The 23936-nt window shown below is 34.5% G+C and overlaps 1 protein-coding gene across 5 annotated transcripts in view; it reads right to left on the bottom strand.

Annotated features, from left to right (window-relative positions):
* si:dkey-237h12.3 (teneurin-3) overlaps window positions 1-23936 on the bottom strand; it is a 145581-nt gene that overhangs the window by 69345 nt on the left and 52300 nt on the right. For all 5 annotated transcript variants that reach the window (XM_051127298.1, XM_051127299.1, XM_051127300.1 and 2 more), the window contains exon 4: window positions 4680-4866. In XM_051127298.1, the coding sequence (XP_050983255.1) occupies window positions 4680-4866 (187 nt within the window). The remainder of the gene's footprint in view (window positions 1-4679; window positions 4867-23936) is intronic.

Here is a 23936-nt window from a genome sequence, read left to right as displayed (position 1 = left end):
ACGAGAAAGAGGGAGAGGTAGTAGAGGAATTCTTCTGGGATCATTAATAACAGCAGAAGCCTATGTTCTCTGCTTAGATCTAGACACACAACAAAGATTCTTCACTTGATATGATTACCAAACATCTTCTTTTCTCATATCCATAAGAAGTACATTCTCACTAGAGCCCTTTGTTTTCTTTCTTTTTGTTGTTGTTTTTTTCCTCTCCACAACAGCACAACAGCTGTGGCCCGCATAAGATCAAAAACCTGGTGCGTAGCATTGCCAACACTTTTGTTAGTAATGAACGTGTACAGTGCGACTGCAAAGTGGATTCTGCATTAAATGGCATTTCATGAAAAAAGAATAAAAATGTAGTGACAAATTTACCAGTTTGAAATGATTTACGAAATATTAACACTTACATACAGTTGAAGTCAAAAGTTTACATACACCTTGCAGAATGTGCAAAATATTATTTTACCAAAATAAGAGGAATCATACAAAATGCATGTTATTTTTTGTATTTAGCACTGACCTGAATAAGATATTTCACACAAAAGATGTTTACATATAGTCCACCAGAGAAAATAATAGTCAAATGTGTGTAAAAATTACCCCATTCAAAAGTTTACATACACTATCACTTACACTTTTTGTGTAGAAATAGTTGTTCATGAGTCCCACAGGTCCCACAAACTCTTTGGTTTTTCAGCATTTTTGTGTATTTGAACCCTTTCCAACAATGACTGTATGATTTTGAGATCCATCTTTTCACACTGAGGACAACTGACGGACTCATATGCAACTATTACAGAAGATTCAAAGGCTCACTGATGTTCCAGAAGGAACTACAATGTATTAAGAGCCGGGGGGTGAAAACTTTTAAATATGAAGATCAGGGTAAACCGAACTTATTTTATCTTCTGGGAAAAATGTAAGTGTCTTTGTAGCTTCTAAAGGGCAGTACTAAATTTAAAAAAAAATATGAAATTTAGGCAAAATAAGAAAAATGTACACATTTCCATTCTGTTCAAAAGTTTACACCCCTGGTAAACCAAAAAATTTGTGAGACCTGAAGGATTATTCTGAAGGACAGTCGGCAGTTTAACAAGGGACACATGAACAACTATCACTATTATTTTCTCTTGTGGACTATATGTAAACGTCTTTTATGTGAAATATCTTATTCAGGTCAGTACTGAATAAAAAATAACATGCATTTTGTATGATCCCTCTTATTTTGGTCAAACAATTAAAATTTTGCAGATTCTGCAGGGTGTATGTAAATTTTTGACTTCAACTGTATAATGCTGTACTGTACTTTACATTTAGTAGAAATCTTAGTAGAGGTAAAGGTGCTATATTTTTTTTTACTTACTTATTTTTTGGAAGTTAATGAAAAGCATTAAAGAAAAAACACACAGACGTCATGTTGAAATACCAGGGAAAGAAAAGCCACACTAAATTGCAGGCCGGGCTGATTGTAGGCTGAAATTAAATTTGATTCATTCATTCAAGATGATCCACTCCACACTTGTTTTTATAATGACATCCCATTTCTCTATATACGCTACACACACACATACGGCTACCTCATTCATACTAGGTTATAACTTAATTGATTAATTTAGTGAATTCTAGCCTACACACATTGCAATCATTTCATGAGAGGAAGCAACAGTGAATACATTGCTTTAGATACCACGGTGCAGAAGGCAATTTAAAATAGCGTTTGAAATAGCTTTATGATTGTTAGAAATATATTTCAGCTGCATGCTGTTAGTATTAATTCTTCTTCAGGTGGCATAACATTTAACTTTTAAATATTATATAAATATAAAAAAAGCTTCAACATATCCATCATGATTTACATTTAAATGAGATTCAATGAAACGGCAATTCTTTTACATGCATACTGCTTTTTTGTTTTCTCTTTTGGCTGAAAACTGCTTTTAGATAAAAAATGATGGCCATCTAGCGGGTATTTTTCAGCATGTTTTGTCAGTCGTTCAATGGCACATATGTTTTTTGTTGTGGGATGATAGTGTGAACAGTTTAAATCTGTTATTCATCTTGTTTAACCTTTTGAGTGGGTGGCAGCTCAGGCTCCTCAGGGTACATGCAGCAAATGCAGGGTTATATAAACTGTGCCATTATGACATTATGCGCAATATATCATCCAGCTACAATTTAACTCCTTCATGCTTTAAAAAAAGAAAGTTCATTGCCAGTTTCCAGCCTCTATCTCTCTTTCTGTTTCTCTAGATATGCACAATAAATGTGTAACACTGAACAGGCATCTGATATATAAGTGGTCAATCATGTGTTCATGTTTTTAGGTTTACGTCCAATTATTTTTAAACAAGCCATTTTTGAAGCTGTTTCAGTAAGATATTTTCAGACTGTGAAGTTTTCAGATCTGAAACCGACAGTGTGTTTTCACAATCCAAAAAGTCTTTTATTTCAAAAGATCAAGGAAGATTTGTTACCACCCCTTTAAGCTAAAAATAAGCATATTCTTTTTGAAGTTTCATTCACTTAGTCTAAATATAGGCCAAGTGAATTTCATGAACTGATTTAGATTTAACAACAAATATTATTTTACAAGGAACAATATCTTTCTTTGTGCTCTGGATCCACTACTCGATCATTTAATTACATCTGTTTGCATAAAATTGGATGTATACATAATAGAAATGTTGGCTTGCGCATGGCGAATTCTGTTTTGGTTAATTAAGTCTATTTCCAATGCTTTTGCATTCATATTCGGCCTCTGCAGGATCCAGTCTACCGGGACCCTTCCCTTCAGCCTTTTGAAGTGAAAATGCTGATTGTAGTGTTTAGAAATCTGCATATGGGTGTGGAATATCTATGATGCAGTACATTACTATTTATTCTGTGAGTCGGTTATGAACAAAGGCTGAGTTTTGTAAAGGAAGATATCCTTTTATGAAGTCTTGTTTTGCACTTTTAATCCTTAATTCAAATCACATCTTATAATTAAACAATAAACAGGTTAAGAGACTGCGCACTATTACAGTAAAACATTTTTGTATCATCATAATAAGAACAAATGTGTGTATACAAACGCTTTTGGAATCCAAATGATGTGTGTATGTACATATCTGAAGAAGGTGAGACTAACATGATGTGTATTTATTCATGCTTGATATGATACTCATGTCATCCATACATAAATTCATTCTGTCAGGTGGATGCTGGGTAGGCAGCCCTCAGCTTGAGTAGTACACTTCAAGATATCTGTAGTGACAGCAAGGTGCATTATATAAAAGCTTGTCTTGGTAGGTTTTACCACAATATTTGCTCAGAAATTGTAGTGATAAATAACTGATGGAAACTCAGTGGGAAATGAATGACTATTTTGAGTATGATTTTTGACACAAATGTAACTGATTATGTTCAGTTACACAAGTGTAAAATTTTAATATTTATACACAACACAGAAATACATCATATACAATGTTCAAAAGATTGTAAAAGTGACATAACCTGTGTCCCCATTTCGTGTCAGCCATTTTGTAGTGTTGTCTGAAACCCCTATATAGCTCGCTCGCTTACCCATAATGCACTCTGATTTAACTGATGTACATTCAACAAATCTTACACATACACAAAGAAAAAAAAATGCTTGTCTGAAGTTGATCGTATTTTTGTAATATTGCCTTTGTACACCTCTTTCACTTGTTTGGCAAGTCAAATTATGACTTAAAAAATATAATTAAAAAAATTATTATAAAAATTGGTATCAAATAGTTCAGGTTACCAACCACTATCACTTCAACTTAAACTCAGAAAACTATCAGGTAAAATAAATAAAATTAAATTAAATTAAATTAAATTAACATTTTTTTTCTTTACTGTGTGAAATTCTCTATTTATGCACTTGTGAACATTACTATTTACAATAATTCCTACTTGCGAATATTATTATTTACAATAATTCCTCTATAAACCAAAAAACAAAAGATTGCCTATAACTATGAAAACAAACATTTTATCTAATTATTAAACCTTATAACATAAATAAATAAATAAAATAAAATAAAATAAAATAAATTCTTTTCTGTCCTTTTTTTTTCAATGTGTAAAATTCTTTAGTTTCATATAATTGTGAACATTGCTTTTTTGTGTGTGTTTTTTATTATTTTTAATAATTCTTCTGTAAAACCATGAAGCAAACGTTTATTAACAAATATGAAAAACATTTTATGATTCTTCATTTCTTAAACTCATAAAACTGTACAGAGAGGAACTGAAAATTTGGAGGATAATTTGAATATCGGGGCATCACCTATAGATAACATTTAATATGTCTAATTAATGAATCCTATAAAATAAAATAAAAAATAAATAAAATAAAATAAAATATATTTTTTTTTGTTTTCTTCACTGTTTAAAATGATCTCGTTTTAGACAATTGTGAACATTGCTTTTTATGTGTTTTATGTGTAAAACCACAAAGCAAAAATGTCAAAACCATAAAGAAAATAATTAAAACAAAAAATAAAATAAAATAAAATGCATACAGTATGTGTTGCTAAATCAGCATCAGAATTCACTCGCTTTTCTTTTACTCCACCCCCATAAAGTCATTAACTACATACAGAATATCGAAAACAGTAAGTAAATAAGTGTGCAAATTCAGACACGGCGTATGATTGTGTAAAAACACGTACCTGTTCTCCAAGCCCACGTTGCCACCCAGAACCCAGTTTTCTTGCAGCTGCACGCATTCGGATGCACTGTGTAGCTCTGTCGGCTGATTGGCCAGTGATTGGTTGAGAGAGGTGACTGACGGATGCTGCTTGTGTTGATGTGGAGCAGGTGGCAGAGGAGGCGGTCCTGCTTGGCTGGGAAGCTGGTCTATTGGAAGAGGAGAGGCAGAGGTATTAGTGGAGCTTGTTACAGAATTCTGCTTTACACAAAAGCGCAGGCGGATTGTGTGCCCGTTCCAGATTGGATTGGGTTAAATGGGATTCTTTACAGGATGATTTGGTGCTATGAACACCTTCAAGTCTTCACTTCACTCCGTCCAGCTTCATTTAAGAGAGAAAGAGGAGACACTAAACACTACATTATGAGAATCACACGGTTTACTGCAATGTGATTTAATTTGGGATTTACCGTTTTTTAAAAATTCAGTAGTTAGCATACTAGTGAATGTAGTATTGTTGAGTAATTGAAGGTAATGTTACAAGTCTGCTTATTTGTGAGAATTAACAGAAATAATTTCAGAGGAGAAAATTATAATTTGAAAAATGTTATTTACATTAGGGCTGTCACAATATCAGATTTTTCACTACATGACTATCATGGCCTCAAAAATTCACGATAACAACATATTGTGATTAATCGTTTTTATTATTTTATTTTATTTTATTTTATTTTATTTTATTTCAACCAATGAATCACACCATTGCATACAGAAGGAACAATTACACTAAACATGAGAGACAAAAAAAGCTAAACGTTTTTTAGTTTAGCACAATGTCAAAGTAAAACAATTTATGAGAAATGTGTAAAGTACATACAGTTGAAGTCAAAAGTTTACATACACCTTGCAGAATCTGCAAAATTTTAATTATTTTACCAAAATTAGAGGGATCATATAAAATGTATGTTATTTGTTATTTAGCACTGACCAGAATATTTCACATAAAAGATGTGAAAATAATTTAAAAGTCTTTTTTTTTTTTTTTTTTTTTTGTGATAGTTGTTCATGAGTTCCTTGTTTGTCCTGAACAGTTAAATTGCCTGCTGTTCAGAAAAATCCTTTAGGTCCCACAAATTATTTGGTATTTCAGCATTTTTGTGTATTTGAACCCTTTCCAACAATGGACGTATGATTTTGAGATCCATCTTTTCACACTGAAGACAACTGAGGTACTCATATGCAACTATTACAGAAGTTTCAAATGCTCACTGATGCTTGAGAAGGAAACACAATGCATTAAGAGCCGAGGGGTGAAAACTTTTGAAATTTGAAGATCAGGATTATTTTATCTACTGGGGAACATGTAAGTATCTTCAGTAGCTTCTGAAGGGCAGTACTAAATGAAAAAAAATATATAATATTTGGGCAAAATAGGAAAAAATGTATACATCCTCTTCCGTTCAAAAGTTTTCACCCCCGGCTCTTAATGCATTGTTTTTCCTTATGAAGCATCAGTATCATAGTATTATTATTAGTAGTAGTAATAGTATTTGCCTACAGTCAAAAGAGAGCAGAAATGGTGAGGAAAGATGAACTCGAAGAATCTGTAACTGTACAACTAACAAAGACTTGAAATTGAGTAGCAATAGTGACACGGCGCTCGCCGACTTTTACGACTGAGCAAACGTAAGTCTCCGCAGGCCGTTGCTGGGGAGCAGATGTTTTATAATGGGCTCTTAAACTGAACGCTTCACGTTTGATTACAGCCAGAGAGAGAGACTCTCGTTTAACTAATGACCGGAACCTCCATTAGGACAGCAGGAAAAAAACAGGTTTTCTCATTTCACTCCAAGCTGGGTAATTGCCCCCCAAAATGACACTGTGTGATTATCTCACTGTCCCATCCTGCCGCCGTGCTGACAGGTCTGTTTCCATCTGACTACGGGTGTCCAAACATATGCTGTCACACACTAGACTGTGACAGGGACGTACTGCGCAGGCAAGCCACAAAAATTCAATATTTGCCTTTATTCTCGTGCGAAAGCACCGTGAGGAATGTAGAACAAGGTTGAATAATTTGTTACGAGCTTTTCATTTTGTCTCTTTTTTTCTCTTCTTTTAAGTTCAATCATTTAAATGTCAAAATGGTACTGGCAGTGATCAAAACCTACTTTATCTATTATTAACATTTCAAATACATCAATCACAAAATGACAAGTCTTTTTCCACATTGCATTGTATGTATCATACTGTACGTCATAATATACAATAGCTTCAGTTTATTAGCATAGATAAGGAGCATATATTAAATATCACATTAACTAAACATTGATGATCAGATCACAATCAGTTAGCACCTGATCATGATAAAACTATTAAAAGATGCAGATGAAAGTACATTCTGAGTACATTCAATGAGGTGTGAACACTAATGTGTTTTCATTATCAACTATATAAGTGATTTGTAATACAGACGCTGCGTTGCAAATAATCATTATGCATCACTTTGACAGACTTGGTTGTAAATTTTCCATCATGCTCTACTTTATCCATAAATAAAATATTCTCTTGGCATTTTTAATGTGACATTTATATCACAAGAGCTTCTGTAAAAAGAGCTTCTTTAGTCTTAGCAAGTGCTCTCTACTTGGGGACAGATTGTGCAGGTTCTTCTTTTATTCTCTCTCGTTCTTCTCCCCAGCTTCTCACTCACATGTCTCTCCCAGGCTGCTTCCACGGGGCCTTTAAAAACTTTATTTTTCCCTTTCTTTGCTTCTAATCCTTATTAGCATCCTTTACTGTGGGAATGTTTATAAAGTAGGGAAACGCAGTAGACCAGACATATTATTATTATCTGTCAAAATGACGGAAAGCATTTGGAATTATCCCCCAATGTTTTTAAAATTCAGTAAATGATGGAAATTTTTCGGTTACACAACCTCAGTTGCAATATAAGTAGCGTTTTCCATTTTGTGCAGATGAGAGTGATCGGATCTTTATACAGCCACAGTTGGAATGCAAAGTGTAAAAGCAATTCAGCTAAAGAACATCAAAATACTAAAACGCAAGTTAATAGCAAGGGAATAGCTGTCATGATCATTAAACATCCTTTTTTCTTCCCATTTTTCATATTTGAATTAATACCCCTGCATTAATTAGAACATTTTGTTTCTTTTATTTCCTTTTTTTATTTACAAGCAGGAAGCCATATGCTTTAGCAAAATGCACCATGCTGTTTATCTACAGACAGCAATTAAGCAATTTATTTTGTCAAATGTCAACTTTCATGGGAATATTCATTTTAACAGTTCTGCAACACACTGTGAGATTTCAACATCACACACATCAAGGATGTGTACAAAAACCAACCCAGGCTCATGACGATATGTTTCTGCAACATCGTAATGTACCTTACTGCATGTTTCGCAGCAGTTTCAAAGTGAAATGTCCAAAGAGTGGCGCTAAAACACGTGACCATGGCACATTTTTATTACTTTTATTTTATTTATATTGCGGCTGTTCAGAATTAAAATATCCAGGTAGTGTCGCTACAGGTTAATGTGTTATCGTGTTGGAAATATCCCCTACACCAAACCCAACTCTAAACCTACCCGCTAGTGTTAAAAATGCAAAAGTGATATAAAAAAGCATTTGTTGATGCAGCTGTGCTATTTTAACTTCCTTGTGCGGATTTGAGCTGTTTTGACGAACCATAGTTTCACTGGGTTCGTACCGGAGCTTTTCAGGATTTAAGTGCAACGCCGTATTGCGTACACTACCAAGCAAACCTACTAAATTACAAAACTCATGCATATGAAGCTGTATACAGTTGAGGTCAAAAGTTTACATCCCCCTTTCAAAATCACTACAAAATGTAATTATTTTACCAAAATAAAAGGGATCGTACAAAATGCATGTTATTGTTTGTTTAGTACTGATCTGAATAAGATATTTCACCTAAAAGATGTTTACATATAGTCCACAAGAGAAAATAATAGTTGAATTTATAATAATGACCCGGGTCAAAAGTTTACATCCCCTTGATTCTTCATACTGTGTTATTACCTAAACTTGTCTTCGGTCTAAAAAGATGGATCTCAAAATCATACAGTCATTGATGGAAAGGGTTCAAATACACAAAAATGCTGGAAAGCCAAAAAATTTGTGGGACCTAAAGGACTTTTCTGAAGAACAGCAGGCAGTTTAACTGTTCAGGACAAACAAGAGACTCATGAACAACTATCACTTAACAAAAAACACACAGCTGTGGATCATTCAGGTAAGAATGTGTTAAGAATCAAGGGGATGTAAGCTTTTGAACCGGGTCATTTATATAAATTTACCTATTATTTTCTCTTGTGAACTTTATGTAAACATCTTTTATATGATATATCTTATTCAGGTCAGTCCTAAATAAACAATAACATGCATGACTTTGTATGATCCTAAAAAATAATGAACAATTTTAATGATTGCAAAAGGGAGATATAAACTTTTGAACTCAACTGTATGTGACAACATTCAAAAGTATCAGTTTTCAAATCTCACAGGATGTTAAAATTGTTTTGAAGTCATAACAAAATATTCTGCAAGTAACTGTGTGAAAATTAGGCTTTATTAATTTTATGAGCTTTATGAGTTTAACTGCCTCTAGTGTTTATTTCAACTAGAAACTGCAGTGATTCGTAGGTATGTTTTTTTCAGTTTTGCAGAAATGTATGTAGAGGCACGTATTTCCAACGAGCCTATGTTGACAAAAACAAGACATTTCCAGTACTAAATCTACTCAAGTGAATAATGATTAGAATCACTTATTTTATGACATTATTTTAAGTTTTGTTCAGGTTATGTAACACAAATAACTAATAAGTAAGCATTTGCGAGGAGGCGTCTCAGTACGGTTACTGCAGGATAAACTGTTATTGCTGTTATTATGGCGAACATACATCTCTGGTGAGCTCTTAAAATGGGCCTGTCACAGACTAGCGCTTTGACAAGTGACTCTGAAGTCAGTGAGTGAGACTGAGAACATGTGTGTGTGCACAAACTACTGCAACAAAACACGTGCCGTATGACTGCTGCTGCTCATTCCACATCAATACTTTTGCATTTGCATCTGCAGTTTATTATTGCAACTTGGCCATGTTTTACATTATATACTTTTAACATTTAATTTTTGGGACCGTAAGCATGCAGCAATTTGAATAGTTTGATCGTTTAATAAACTAAAAACAAAGTTCGAGTGGTCATACATGCCACAGCAGCAGCACCAGTCATGTCAAAACTACGAAACACCAACTAATTCTAAACGGACAGAGGCTGAAAGAACAGGAATCATTATGACAGGTGTCTCGCCACATTCAAGACAAGGTTAAAGTAGGTCTCTGCGACAGGTGCTTTAGACAAAGTGTTGGAGAGGAAACACGGTACACCCTCCACTCGATGAGTCTGACACAAAGAGGTCACCCGGTGCAAAGACGGCGATGTTGTGTCATGCCCAGACACGGCGAACGCCATTACACTTTCATGTCGTTCGCATTCGCAAATGCATCAAACAGCCCGAGACAGTGGTTGGAAATGAAACAGCCGGCAATCTTAAGAGACAGTGAACTTCTGCGGCGGCACAATTTGCCTTAAATGTGCCCTTAAGGTAACTCATGCCTTTTTCAATGCGACTTAATGGAAAATTGTAACAAATTATTTCCTTCAATCTAGATAAGGAGGCGCCGCTCTGATTCAATCTGAACGCCGCTAGACTCCACATACTAACAAATGATTACACACAGCATGAGCAGAATGTTAAGGCGTTCAGCAGGCTTTCCATCCAGATCTGAGGCAATCAGCTTCCTTTAATCAAACTCCCTGAGCAATAAAATACAATTCGCTCTCTCTTGATTGGACATACACAGATTTCTCTTGAATGTACATTTCTGTCCTTTGCAAGTTTATGTTTACCTTTACGTTGACTTCCCCTGGCACAATCTGCAAATAGATGAAGCGGCTAATAATTTTTTTTGTTGTTTTTTTCATAAAGTTTTCATTTGCAATATGGGAAAGACAGCTACAGCTGGCACGAAATTTCTCAATGTCAAGTTGTTCTGCTATGATTTAACAAGATGCTTTAGTGGGCCGTTTTGATTAATATTGGATGGAGCGACTGAAATGACATCCCATTTTACTGTTACGCTCCTGCTAATGTCTTTATGAAACACTGCTGAGGGGTCATTTTCCTCACCGCATATTCAATGTGATTTCATGAGAATTATTATGCGTTTTACATAAAATGTGATTCAACAACAAGTACATTAGCTGACAAATAGGCAGTAAAAAATGCTTATTTTGTAAAAGACAATTTTTGAAAAAGAAATGCATATATTTCTGTAGCGTGAAGTCTGATCTTTGAGAAAATATAAAGGGTTACCAACTTTATCAATTCTTTCATTGTTTTTTTGAACATTTTTACCGAACTGTACCATAAATTTGTCCTATGGTGTGACAAAAATTAAGTGGGGAAAAAACCTCTTAATAATATATAAATGGCATGACAGAGATTTATCTTCATTGTTAGACACTTATTTTCATATAGTGTTATTAATTTAATATGAAATTATAATTAACATTCTTTTTCCCTATGACTTGTTGGACAATTTCAAGGAAAACTTTGACAACAACACATACTTTGCTATCATCCGTTCAAAACTGATAAAAATTATACCATTTTAAGAGTGATGTTTATATCTGCCCTATTGCAATACTCTTTAAGATATTTTGAGATTAAGTGTCACACCACAGGACATTACGTCACACTAAAGGACAGAAATGGTAGTTATAAAGTATTTCTATTTAATTTTGAACACGTCAAACAGTATCAGTTTTTTTAACTAAACAAAAAACAATTTTTACAAAAACAAAAACAAAATTTAGTCTCTTAGTCAATCAGTATGCTACTGAAACTCTTCTAAACAAATCTTATTGAATTATTTTAAATGATATTTAAAGAGACCTTGTCCTCTGGTGTGACATCTTTGTCCTGTGGTGAGACAGTACAGGCATCACACCGGTGGATCGATGGGGTTATCTGTCTCAACAAAGGATGTTTCAGCCTTTTGTGTCAAATGATGACCTTGCTATTGTGAGCTTACCTGTCATTATTGGTTAGTAAGACACAGTTGCATAATTTTCCATGATTATGTATATCATTTAGGGGTGTCATACCAAAGGACAACAAAATGTAACACTTTTGTAGTGGTTAAAAAAAATAAATATTTGAACAATTCTGAGACAAAAATGTACCATGTGCACGTCATGGGCTTCACGGGGCTTCAGTAACATGATCATGAATGGGTTCCTTTAACTAATTAATAATGATCGATTTAAAATTAGGATATGGTATCACACCTGAGGACATGGTTTTCAGAGACAAAATGTACCAAGATCCTACGCATTTAGAAATAAATGGATTAAAAAAATTATTGGCATTTACGAAAATAGACGCTTGTACAATTATGCCAGAGGTATTTATTAACATTTTTATGCTTTTCTTTTTAATTTATAAAAGTTGTAATTTATTCAACCATGCTTGAGACAGACACACACACACACAAATCGAATAACACTGCAGCTTTTATAACAAAAGGTCCATGTAGGACAAAGAAATGTTTAACCATTTACTGCATTTTAAATAATGACTATATTAATTTTATCTTGTGGGACAGTGAAAATGCCATGTGACATCAACAATCCATCTACTTACATTTTCACAGGCACTAAAACATACAATACTGACGTATTTTCAGCATGTTAACGTACAATTCTAATGTATTGACAACATCTAAAGGAAATGATTTATGTATGAACAACTTTATAGACTTACAAACGAATCCTTAAGAATACTGAAATATTGCGTAGTCACAGATTGTGACATGCTGTGTTTCTGGTGAGGTGTGTTTGAATGAGGATAATAATCTGAATAAAATCTTAATAATCTGAATAATATTTTAAGCGATTTACAACTTAAATTCTGCTCTGCACCTCATACAGAAATACTGTATTCCATCAGAGAAGACTGCAGCTGCAACATATCATCATTCTGATTACTTTTGGTACTGCTTTTGGCATTTTTGCAATAAACAAATTATTGTGACTGAACTTATCTGTCATGTTTTCCTTCATACTGTACCGAAATAGTTTTGATTAGGTTCAGAGGAAGTAGTGGGATTTGCGATTATTAAAAAAATCTTTTTAATGCTATATTGTTATTAAAATGGTCATTCCCCTGCATTTTTCAGTCAGTTATGCTTTATATCTTATTATGTTTACCATAAAATAGGTAGATTTAGGGTTGGGGGTAGATTAAGGTGTCTAAAAATCTTATCAATAAAAAGATTAAAAATGCATTGATACAAATATGTGACCCTGGACCACAAAACCAGTCATAAGACTCAATTTTTTGAAATTGAGATTTATACAAGCTTTACAGTGCAAGCTTTTTTTAGGATAGGACAATATTTGGCCAAGATGGAACTATTTGAAAATCTGGAATCCGAGGGTTCAAAAAAATCAAAACATTGAGAAAATCTCCTTTTAAAGTTGTCCAAATTAAGTTCTTAGCAATCCATATTACTAATCAAAAATTAAGTTTTGATATATTTACGGTAGGAAATTTACAAAATATCTTCATGGAACATGATCTTTACTTTATATCGTAATGATTTTTAGCATAAAAGAAAAATCAATAATTTTGACCAATACGATATATTTCTGGCTATTTCTACAAATATACCCGTGCTACTTAAGACTGGTTTTGTGGTCCAGGGTCACATATATTAAATAAAATAAAAAATAAAAATAAAATTTTTTTAGCTAAAAATACAATTATTAGCCATTTTTATGCTTTAAATGTTTAAATATATACAAACTGTATGTTTCAGCATCAATAAAAATGTAAAAAAAAAAAAAAAAAGTATGTTTTATGCTTCTAAACATTACGTACTAATACCTACGTATAAACAATGAGACCAGGCTGGCATTTTACTACTTTCTGTTCCCATGTGAGCCAAAAGTAAATCAATAAACAGATGTTTTTCTTGAGTTTGGGCAAATAAAACAGATCAAGCAAACAGTTATCTTTTCTAGTCGCCACATATCAAACCACGTTTTTCAGTAATAGTAAGGCAATAAACAATTTATGTAGGTTATTGTTTTCTTTCAACATGGAATGCAAACAATTAGTCTTTTTGAGTCGCAAAATCAGCTCAAAAACCTTTGAGTAAATAGCTGTTCTCACAACAACATCTATCATTTATCAAAAAGAAATAAAAAATACATTCCCTGCCCATGACAAGAGTATAACATAAACTGTCATATTTGATAAATGAGACTAAATAGCACCAGAAAAGGGGGTTTGGTATTGCATTTCTGTAAATAATGAAAAGAAAATTGCATTCATGAATTCTGTGGTAAACAGTGCACCCTTTGAGACACCGTGAGCATGTTATGGTAACAGATGAATGTGAAATACGCGTAATAGTCTGTGCATGTCTAAAAGGAGCTATTAAAATATTATTCAACCTAAACACAAACAGTTGTAAAACAGAACATAAAATGTCTAAAAAAAAAAAACTGAACTAAGTAAGAACACAGGCAATGAAAATGATGCATTAACTTTGAATACTCATTCTTTGAGCATGTAATTTAAGCTGAATATCGTTGCTGTCTTGAAGAGCTTTTGCACTCCCGCTCCTAAGACAGATTATAACACCATTCTTGATTATTCCGCGCCGAGCGCTACCCTATATTTAGACACCCCTCCTTAGCTCTCCTTCCATTGACTTTGCCAGTCGGTATCACATCCAATCACTTGAGAGAAAATGTCACAGTTGGAATAACCCTCCGGAGCATGGAATAACCCAGCAGTTACCAGTGGACTATAATTGTATTTTACTTCAAGTTCAGTCTTCATGAGCCACTGCCACATCCTCCAAAACAGCCCAAAATCCGATGTGAAATATGAATTTCTTAAGCCTCTTATTTTCAAAATCAAACTTAATAGAAATGCACAAACAAGCCCTCCAATCAAACAAGAAATATAACCACAGGAATGTGTTTGATTTAGTTATTCAATTTCAGCATGAAACACTACCTTCACATCTTATTTACCCCCCAAAAGAGTGTACCACATTAGGACCTAAAAACATATTATCTAAAATATATATATTAAATGGGCACCGCCCCAGAGACAGCTTTTCTAAGAGTGCAATATTATGGCAAGAGGCATCTGTAAACTGAATTACAAAACAGGTTGCGATTAAAGAAGAAGATTACCAAACCGACAGTTATCCCTGCCTTCCAGGCTTTTAGTCTGAGCACACTTTATAGGAAGTATTGAAGAGATGTAGCAGTGGGGCAGAGCCCACCCATGATGAGAGTAAGAGTTGTGGAGGAGTTGGCAGTATAAGACTATAAATCTAGCATAATAGTGAAACTTGTCTACCTGGCATGACAGGCTATTCAGGAGGCATTCAGAGTCCAGCGTAAAGCAGAGCACAAGCATTTAATCAAAGTCACACCGCCGCAGAGCTGAAAGTGTTCCCTGGGACTAAAACCTAACAAAGAAAGATTTCAGTCCCTCTTGGTGTTTTTCCTTCCATCTGATTTCTACTTGCTTATATCTGAATATGCTCAGTAGGTAGAATTTTCTCAGATTTGAATTGTGGTCATTTGTCAGCAACATGGTGACATAATTTCTCAGAAGTTTCTGCCAGACAGGAACTTTAAACTAAAAGGAGAGATGTTTTCTGTGACATGATCACCCTCAAGCCCTGTCTGAATCTGACATCTGCGATCTGTTTCCAATGTAAAGCTTTGCCAAGACCCCAGTAAAGACAAATCATACCTACACCACATCTGTCACGATGTTGCTGAAAGCCAGTGTTCAGCTTTTGTCAATTATTGATTTTTATTCTGTACCTCAAACAATCATCAGCGAAATCATTCACCATATGAAATTTTAAAGTTAAATAATCTGAAAGTAATTATGTACTCTATCTGAATGCGAAGCACTGAATGCACTGAGAAAACATCATTAACCTTGTCCCCAAAAACACTACCAGAAAATATCTGCATACATTTGTAGATGTGCAATTCCTTAGAACAACATCTGTTCAGAAATTTTTCTGCCACCTTGTTTAACAACGCTAATAGATACATAATTAGAAATAAACAGCAAAGTTTTATTCTCTACAACAGTTTAACCACTTATTATTTATTTATTTATTTTTTGTTCAGATTTAATTACTTACTTAATTTCCTTAAATTCATACTGGTCTTTTACAGAAAACCCTGAAACAAAAACATACTGTATGTGTATATTAGAACTGCATAATTAAATCAACTAAATAATCAAGATTACAGCTGTAGCTCCCGTTGCGGTTAACCCTAGCATGTTTTTGCAACGGTTGAACACTGTAACCAATCCACTGGCATGTCCCTTGTGCACTGCCATGTGCTTTTACTTATTTACTTATTTCCCCCTTGGCTGGAATGCTTCTTAATTTGCACTGCCTTACCAAGGCAAGTTGCTGTCGGTCATGTTACCCCATGATCTAAATTCACTGTTAAATTTCACGTTTGATTGAATAATGTTTAAGGAAAGATTGGCATTCAATGAGCCAAATCAGCACGATTTTGGTTTCCTGCCAACTGTTGTCAATAACTGTATTGTTTCACCAGTGTAATGGTTAAAAAACAACAACAAAAAATCAATTTAAGCACTTCGCTGCTCCCCGTGAGTTCTGCAGCATTTGATAATGCATCAGTCACTCTTTACAGTTTTGCATGATACTAAAACTTTGCTCAATAATCAATAACTGTGTAGACCATAACTGCAGCACTTACAATAAATACAATGTTACTATCCGTTGGTGTGGACGCCAAGATAGCTATTAAATGAGAGAACAAACTGTTCACATTTGCTTAAAACAAGGGAATGAATTAGAGCAACAAGGGAGCAACAATTTACCTAAAACGAGATAGAACATGCTCAAGTTATGTTCTTAAAGGGATAGCTCACCCAAAAATGAAAATTCTGTCATTAATTAATTAATTCCAAACCTGTAAGACCTTCGTTCATCTTCGGAACACAAATTAAGATATTTTTGATGAAATCCGAGAGCTTTCTGACCCTGAATAGACAGCAACGCAACTGTCACATTCAAGGCCCAGAAAGGTAGTAAGAACATCATTAAAATAGTCCATGTGACAGCAGTATTCAACTGTACTGTTATGAAAAGTGTTGGGCAAGTTACTTCCAAAATGTAATACAATATATATTACTAGTTACTGTCTTTTGAAACTATTTAGTTATATTACAATTTTACTGTCTCTGAATTGCAATGCGTTACACTACTTTTGAGTTATGTTCACCAAAATATCCACAGATGTAGGCTATGACTAGGCATTCTAAAATGTAGTTTCTTGTTGCTCATTATACATCTAGAGGGTGATGTGGTAAGCCTACCATAGCATAAAATTATAAAATCATATTAAGATACTGGTATGTCTACATTAATGTTCCGTTGCAGTTTAGGTTAAACACAGATAAGCACAATTATTAAACCACAATTAGTCACATTATTACATTCAGAAATAATACCGGTAAATAAAGCGGAATGTTATAATGTATAATAAATACAATAGCTAGCCTATTCTGAACAGTATTCAGAACAAAACGAAACTGAAAAATTTAAGTTGCTAAACAAGCCAAAACAAATTAATTTAAAGCAAAACTGAAAGCAAACGGCGTTGTTCTCATGCAGTCTACCTCTCGCATTCGGCACAAATCCAATGAAATGTTTCCCTATTCGTGATGTTTTCTATTTGAGCGCTAAACTATTATTTAATATGTAAACCAGGCTTTATAATAAAATTTATAATAATAAAATAAAAATGTTGTTAATTGTTAATCTGTTAATTATTTACGTCAAATATATTTCACGTATTCATTCCTTTTATATAGGCTACAGTTATATACTGTGTTACAGCAAAAAGTAATGCACTACTGTAATATATGCATGTACAAAAAATACATGGTACTGTCATGAATGCACACTGAAGACCGACACGGAAGAGAAGAAATTGTTGTCATTATTTTTGTTTTCTTTGCACAAAAAAAGTATTCTTGTAGCTTCACAAAATTAAGGTTGAACCACTGATGTCACATGGACTATTTTAATGATGTCCTAACTACCTTTCTGGGTCTTGAACGTGTCAGTTGCATTTATGTTTACGCAGGGTCAGAAAGCATTCAGATTTCGTCCAAAATATCTTAATTTGTGTTCCGAAGATGGAACGTCATGAGGGTGAGTAATTAATGAAAGAATTATCATTTTTGGCTGAACTATCCCTTTAATTCTTGTCCACAGTATATTTTTCCTGAATGTCATAAGCAGAGCTTCATACATAATATTGTACCATTAATTATTTGTCTTGATTAATTAAAATTCAATTCAAATTTATTTGTATAGCGCTTTTCACGATAAGCACGAGAAGCAACTTTACAGCAAATTAAGTTTTTACAATATATTTAGTATAATAATCACTACAAAGCTATGTAAACTAGCAGTTGTCACTATGTCTCTAAAAATGTTCCTCTACATCTTTTTTTAAATATATTTTTAATTTCACCTTTAGACTTGTGGTGAGGTTTTTATTATTGTCTAAAAATAATTTGTGATGTTTCGTCTCACCAAGCCCCAAAGTTTTAAAAGAAAGATGAATGTCAGCAAAAACAAGCTCTTCAGACACTGTCTGCTATTCAGCCGGGGAAAGGTCATGCATTTGCACGTTACCTTTGATTTTTCATCAGCGCGATGCTTCAAAAACAGCTGTGGTAAAATGTGCTTGGATCAACCAATTTAAATGCTAAACTTCTCCGGGAGAGATTGAGGCTTCTTCTTAAATACACACTGAAAACAAATCACTTGGCCCACTTTGAAGAGCAGAGTGGGAAATTGAATGACCCTAATGTTAAGGTGTATTGTGTCTGGTCTGGAGTAATGGAGATTCTGCCGTCTGTCTGGCCTTAAGAAACAGTTGCATCCTTAAACATCGTTAGTCCATTTAGTTTCACTGACTCTGAGTCTGCAAATTGAGTTAGTATTGATAGAGCTTTTTGCACTCCAATGGACCTAATTCATTATTCTCTTTGCTTCATAAGGTAGGCATTCATCCATCTAATATTTCTGTTCAAACAAATTAAGATGCTACAAATAAGACAAATAAAATAAATGCAGTGTTTTCTACACTAATCACATTCGCTGACATCTGTAATGAAATTAAAAAAGCGTGTTTTTCACACTACATGCATAAAAAAATCTGTAATCTGAAAAATATGAGTGACTAAAACCATATTTTTGCGTATTTTATGCATACACATGAAAGCATTTTTGCCGTATGGGAAAACAGCAGCTAAATGTGGCCACAGGCCCAGCTTCAACATGCCTCAAAAGATCATCTGATCCTTTTTTAATGTAAAACATACCCTACATTCTCAACGATCACTTGTAATCTAAGCCTGTGCTCCATGTTCTCGCACTTCACAACTCCGCAGACTACCTGATAACTTTCAGACGGCCTGTACATCCCTACTTTCAGTCAGGTTGGTTTCACGCCTCGGGGTAGAGACTCAAACCTTAAGCTCTCCTCGCATGTCGGAGGAATGCACAAAGGTAATCTTGGCCTGACAGACTGTGCCGCTGTGTACTACTCCGCTGCCTTCTGAATAATGAATCCAGTGCTTCTTCTAGTCATCCTCCAGCAGAGCAGTCTGGAAATAGCTCCACAGCCGTCCAATCTAAAAAACCTCACTGCTGAGCTAGCCTTTAACCCTCTCTCTAATCCCAGAAAACACACAAGCGCCGCGTCGCACTCCAACAAGCATGCAGATTTGCGCTCAATCGCATCAACCATCAGGTTATACGTAGAAGGGGTTTTAGGTGTTCTTATCGTCCTTAAAGAAAGACAAAAAACAGGATCAAAGTAGGGTAGCCAGCTTTCTTTGAATGCCGTCGTGCAAAGCGAGCAGACGTAGTAATGACCAGTGGCAGCTCTGAGGGCTGAATGATGGATGACAGTAAAAGGAGGAAGCAGGACAGAGGAGGAGACTGAGATTTTGAAAGCAAGGCCTAATTATTCAGACTACTTCACCCTGTTCCAGGAATTCCTTGGTGAGAGCTCACAGACACACCAAAGCGAGCAGACAAACTCAGAACAGAAATATCGGGATGAGTGTCCCTTCATTAGAAGATCAAAGAGGGTTTTTTTCCCCCAACTATAGCTGGGATTAATTCAAAGGAAATGGGTCAGGGTGAGCGCACATTCAGTCGCTGCAGAGTCTGACACATCCCAGATTAGCCTGATCGTGTTGAGTGGCTAATCATTCAAAGTATCATCCTCAACACACTTCAATTATACACGAGTTATTTAACAGATTAAGAAAATTCCACTGTTTGAGCAATAAAGCGATTTTTATTCATTCTTTTTCAACTCAGGTTGACGAGAGCACCTCTGATTTAAAGACAGACAGAGAATAAATCACCGAAACATCATTTTCAACAGAGTTCAGCTTGGTTGAATAGCCAGACAAAACATTTAATTTGCATTGATGTACACAGTAAATGCATGCTAAAAGTTTAAAAGTAATTTAAGTGCTATTAGCAGAATCAAATAAAATTGCAAAACTCCCTGTCCTCAATTAAGGTAGTCCTTCTCTGAACTCATGCCAATGGTTGTTTTTTGGCTTGTTGTCAGTAGCTGCGTTTCCATTACCCTTCAAATTGCGCAAATTGAAAATACCCACATGGAAAGAACCTATATGAGGATATATGCGCATATATGAAACCTATATGCAGTATATATGCACATATATGATAATATATATGCTGCATATATGCGTATATATGCCACATATAGGCAAAATTGAGGTGCATATATGTGCATATACAGGCCATATAGGTCTCCTGTATTGCTTCTTTATATCCACAAAAAAGCCCTATATGTACATACAAGATATGTCTCCTATATAGCTCATGGCAGGATCTGGTCATTTTAGCTCATATCTCACTTTGGCAACTGTCATACATGATGCCTAGCTCATATTTTCTATTATCAAGGCAATAACTAAGAACTAACTAAAAAAAAAAAAAAAAAAAAAAATGCAAAAAACTTATGTGCGAACACGTGAAATTGGTATCACATGTAATTGGCATGTTATGGAATTTACCCACACGGAAATAACCTGTATAAACATATGTTTTAATATAGGTTTTGATAAAGGTTTTTAATATATGTGACATATATAACATTGGCCGTTTTCCTATATTGTATGTACATATATGTGCATACAACATATATGTTTTCGGAAAAACTCCCATATATCGCTAATAATAATAATAATAATAATAATAATAATAATAATAATAATATAATAATATAATAATAATAATTTCTTTAACATCTATAATATAATTGCAAAAAATTATAAATTACTTTTATTCACCTAAGATGCATTAAAATGGTCAAAAATGACTATAAAGCCATTTATAATTTTGAAAAAGTGTTCTATTTCAAATAAACAATGTTTGCCATCACAAAAATAAGTTTTATTTAGAATGTAGGACTGTCAGTTACATGCTAACTTAATTAATTAGATTATGCAAAATGACGTGATTAAAACATTTTAATGCAATTAACGCACTAGCCCCATCCCCAGACGTTTACGTCATCTTATATTTCATATGGTTGACTGCTGACAAATATGATGCAGGGCAACAACTCCACAAATGCAGTTATGGCCAAAATTCAAGATACTGGTGCAAAAAATGCCCCTTTTGTCTCATTATATCACACAGCAAGAGCAATATGACACGAGTGCTGATTTTGTCCTGATCTATCATGAGCTTAAATGAAGTTCCAAACGTAGGTTCGGGAGGAGCCTAATCATTCAGTCCTGTCAATCATCATTACATCGAACTCTGCACTCAAGCCGAGCCATGGGTTTGAGCCTCCATTGGGGAAAGCAAGCCAAGTTTGTTTACCATTGCCCATTAGGACTGGATGGGCAGGCGAACTCATGAAAGGTGATTTTATGCAACAGTTCAGTAAATAAGAAGTTAATATTGTGTTATATTTTAAACACAATATTCTCAATTTTGCAGAGAACATATTATATTTAAAGCCATAGCAGAATTGTTTTTTTAAAATGTAAGTAGTGTAACTATTTCAATTACTTTATTAAAGTAATGTAACTGATTACATTTGATTACTTTTTGATTACTTTTCTTAATTTAAATTTCCCTTTTTTTAAAATGTTTCAAACATTTAAAGCAGGCAAGTTTACTTTACACTAGTGATCAAAACTGATTACTGTCAGGCTTTCAAAATCACTTGAATTAAGATTATAATAATCTAATTTTAAAGCACAGCCACAACAAAATCAAGATCGTTCTGAGATTAAATACTGATTTAAAATCATAACAAGATATAGTTTAATGATACTGTTTTTGAAATCCAAACCTTTGCATAGCTATGACAGGAAACAAAATAAATAAATAAATAAATAAATAAATAAAAAAAATTAAAACAGTTATCAAATAAACATGTCATATTCTGTGTCCTAAACTCCTAAAATATTGGTGTCTCATATTTTAAAGCAGTCAATGCAATTTGGGAAAGAAAGAAATAAAATCTGCATGTGTGTGAAAATATTCAGATGTAAGTAACTGTAATTTAATTACACATTTTTCTCAGTAACTGTAACAGATTACAGTTACATTTATGTTGTAATTACATTACGGAATTCGGATCACAAGTGGTTTGTAAATACAGTAAATATATGATACTTTAAATTCGCTGCATTGTTCACACTCAGCCTACCAACAAATGGCTTGTCTCTGCACATTAACCCAGCATAGAAGGTATTCACGTACACACCCCACTTTTAAAAACTGAAACATTTTCCAAACTACACTACAAAGCTGCATAATGGCTTTTTAGTTATTACTTGGCAGCCTCATTCATACTTTAGCATTCTGTAGCTTTACAGGACGCTTCAAACTCATTGGTGCTGTGGTAGCGAAAACACCATAAACAACATTATAGGCTTTTAAGATGAAGACTTCTGTCTCCCTCTCTGCATTAATGTGGCATATATCTGGTGCAACTAGAGCATTGTCTGGAAAACACAAAAAATTCAGTGGGATGCACTAAAAAAATGCCACAACCTGGGAGCCATGCTCAACTGCCCTCTTCTCCCCATCACATCTTGTCCTCTCCCTAGTGTGCCTAGAAATAAAAGTGCAAAACAGCATATAATAAATGAGCTGAGACATTAAAGGTGCACAATAGAAATGCCTACTTAAAGAAATCATGCAAATGACTATGCTCAAACATGCAATAAATTAATGAACGTAATTGTGCAAACAGGTGCAGGCTGTACATACATGTAGTCATCATATCCTACAAAAAACAATGCTGCACACCTCACCTCGTGGCCTGTGTCATAAATCAAATAATAGCCCCGTGCAGGCAACAGAACATTATATAACACTTGGAGCAGGATGATTATGCTACCTTTGTGTTAGTGCTTGAGTATGGAGACCTCTGTCATCTGTAAATATATGTGGATTTGCGTGCACGTGACCCCGCTCGACTCTACCGTGCATTCCGACTTGATGTATCTGTTCTGCTTACTCTGGCCAGCTCTCTGTACACACCGATTACTCTCTGTCCCGGCTGCTAGTGCTCTACTAAGCACTTCAATCCATCATTGCCACACCTGCCCTAATGCCGGCCCCTTGTTAAATCATAGTCTTCCATACCTAGACCTACAGGACAGGGCAAGGCAGGGCAGCGGCAAACTATACAGCAGTGCAACGCTGCATTTACCAGTTCCTAGAGTGTGAAGGCTGGACGCTATATGAAAATGTGTCAGCTGGAACTGATCCTGCTATATCATTTATACCATGCTATACAAGTGGCATCAAGCACTAAATCCGACGCTAATAGGGTGAATTGAAGTAAAGTGGGACACTTTTGGCCATTGAGATGACTGGGAAAAAATAGCCCAATTATGCAAACTGTGTTGTGGCATAAACAACTCCATCAATTATAATGGAAGCAGATTAGTTTTGACGCACCGTACCGCTCAAAGTGTAAAAGCAGGTTATTTATGGTTGGCAAGTAACGTCAGTGCATAGAATTCAACTTATGTATGGTCGCAGCT

Source organism: Labeo rohita, chromosome 14 (assembly GCF_022985175.1).
Source record: "Labeo rohita strain BAU-BD-2019 chromosome 14, IGBB_LRoh.1.0, whole genome shotgun sequence".
Lineage (NCBI taxonomy): Eukaryota > Metazoa > Chordata > Actinopteri > Cypriniformes > Cyprinidae > Labeo > Labeo rohita.
This window is presented reverse-complemented; position numbering and strand designations above follow the sequence as displayed.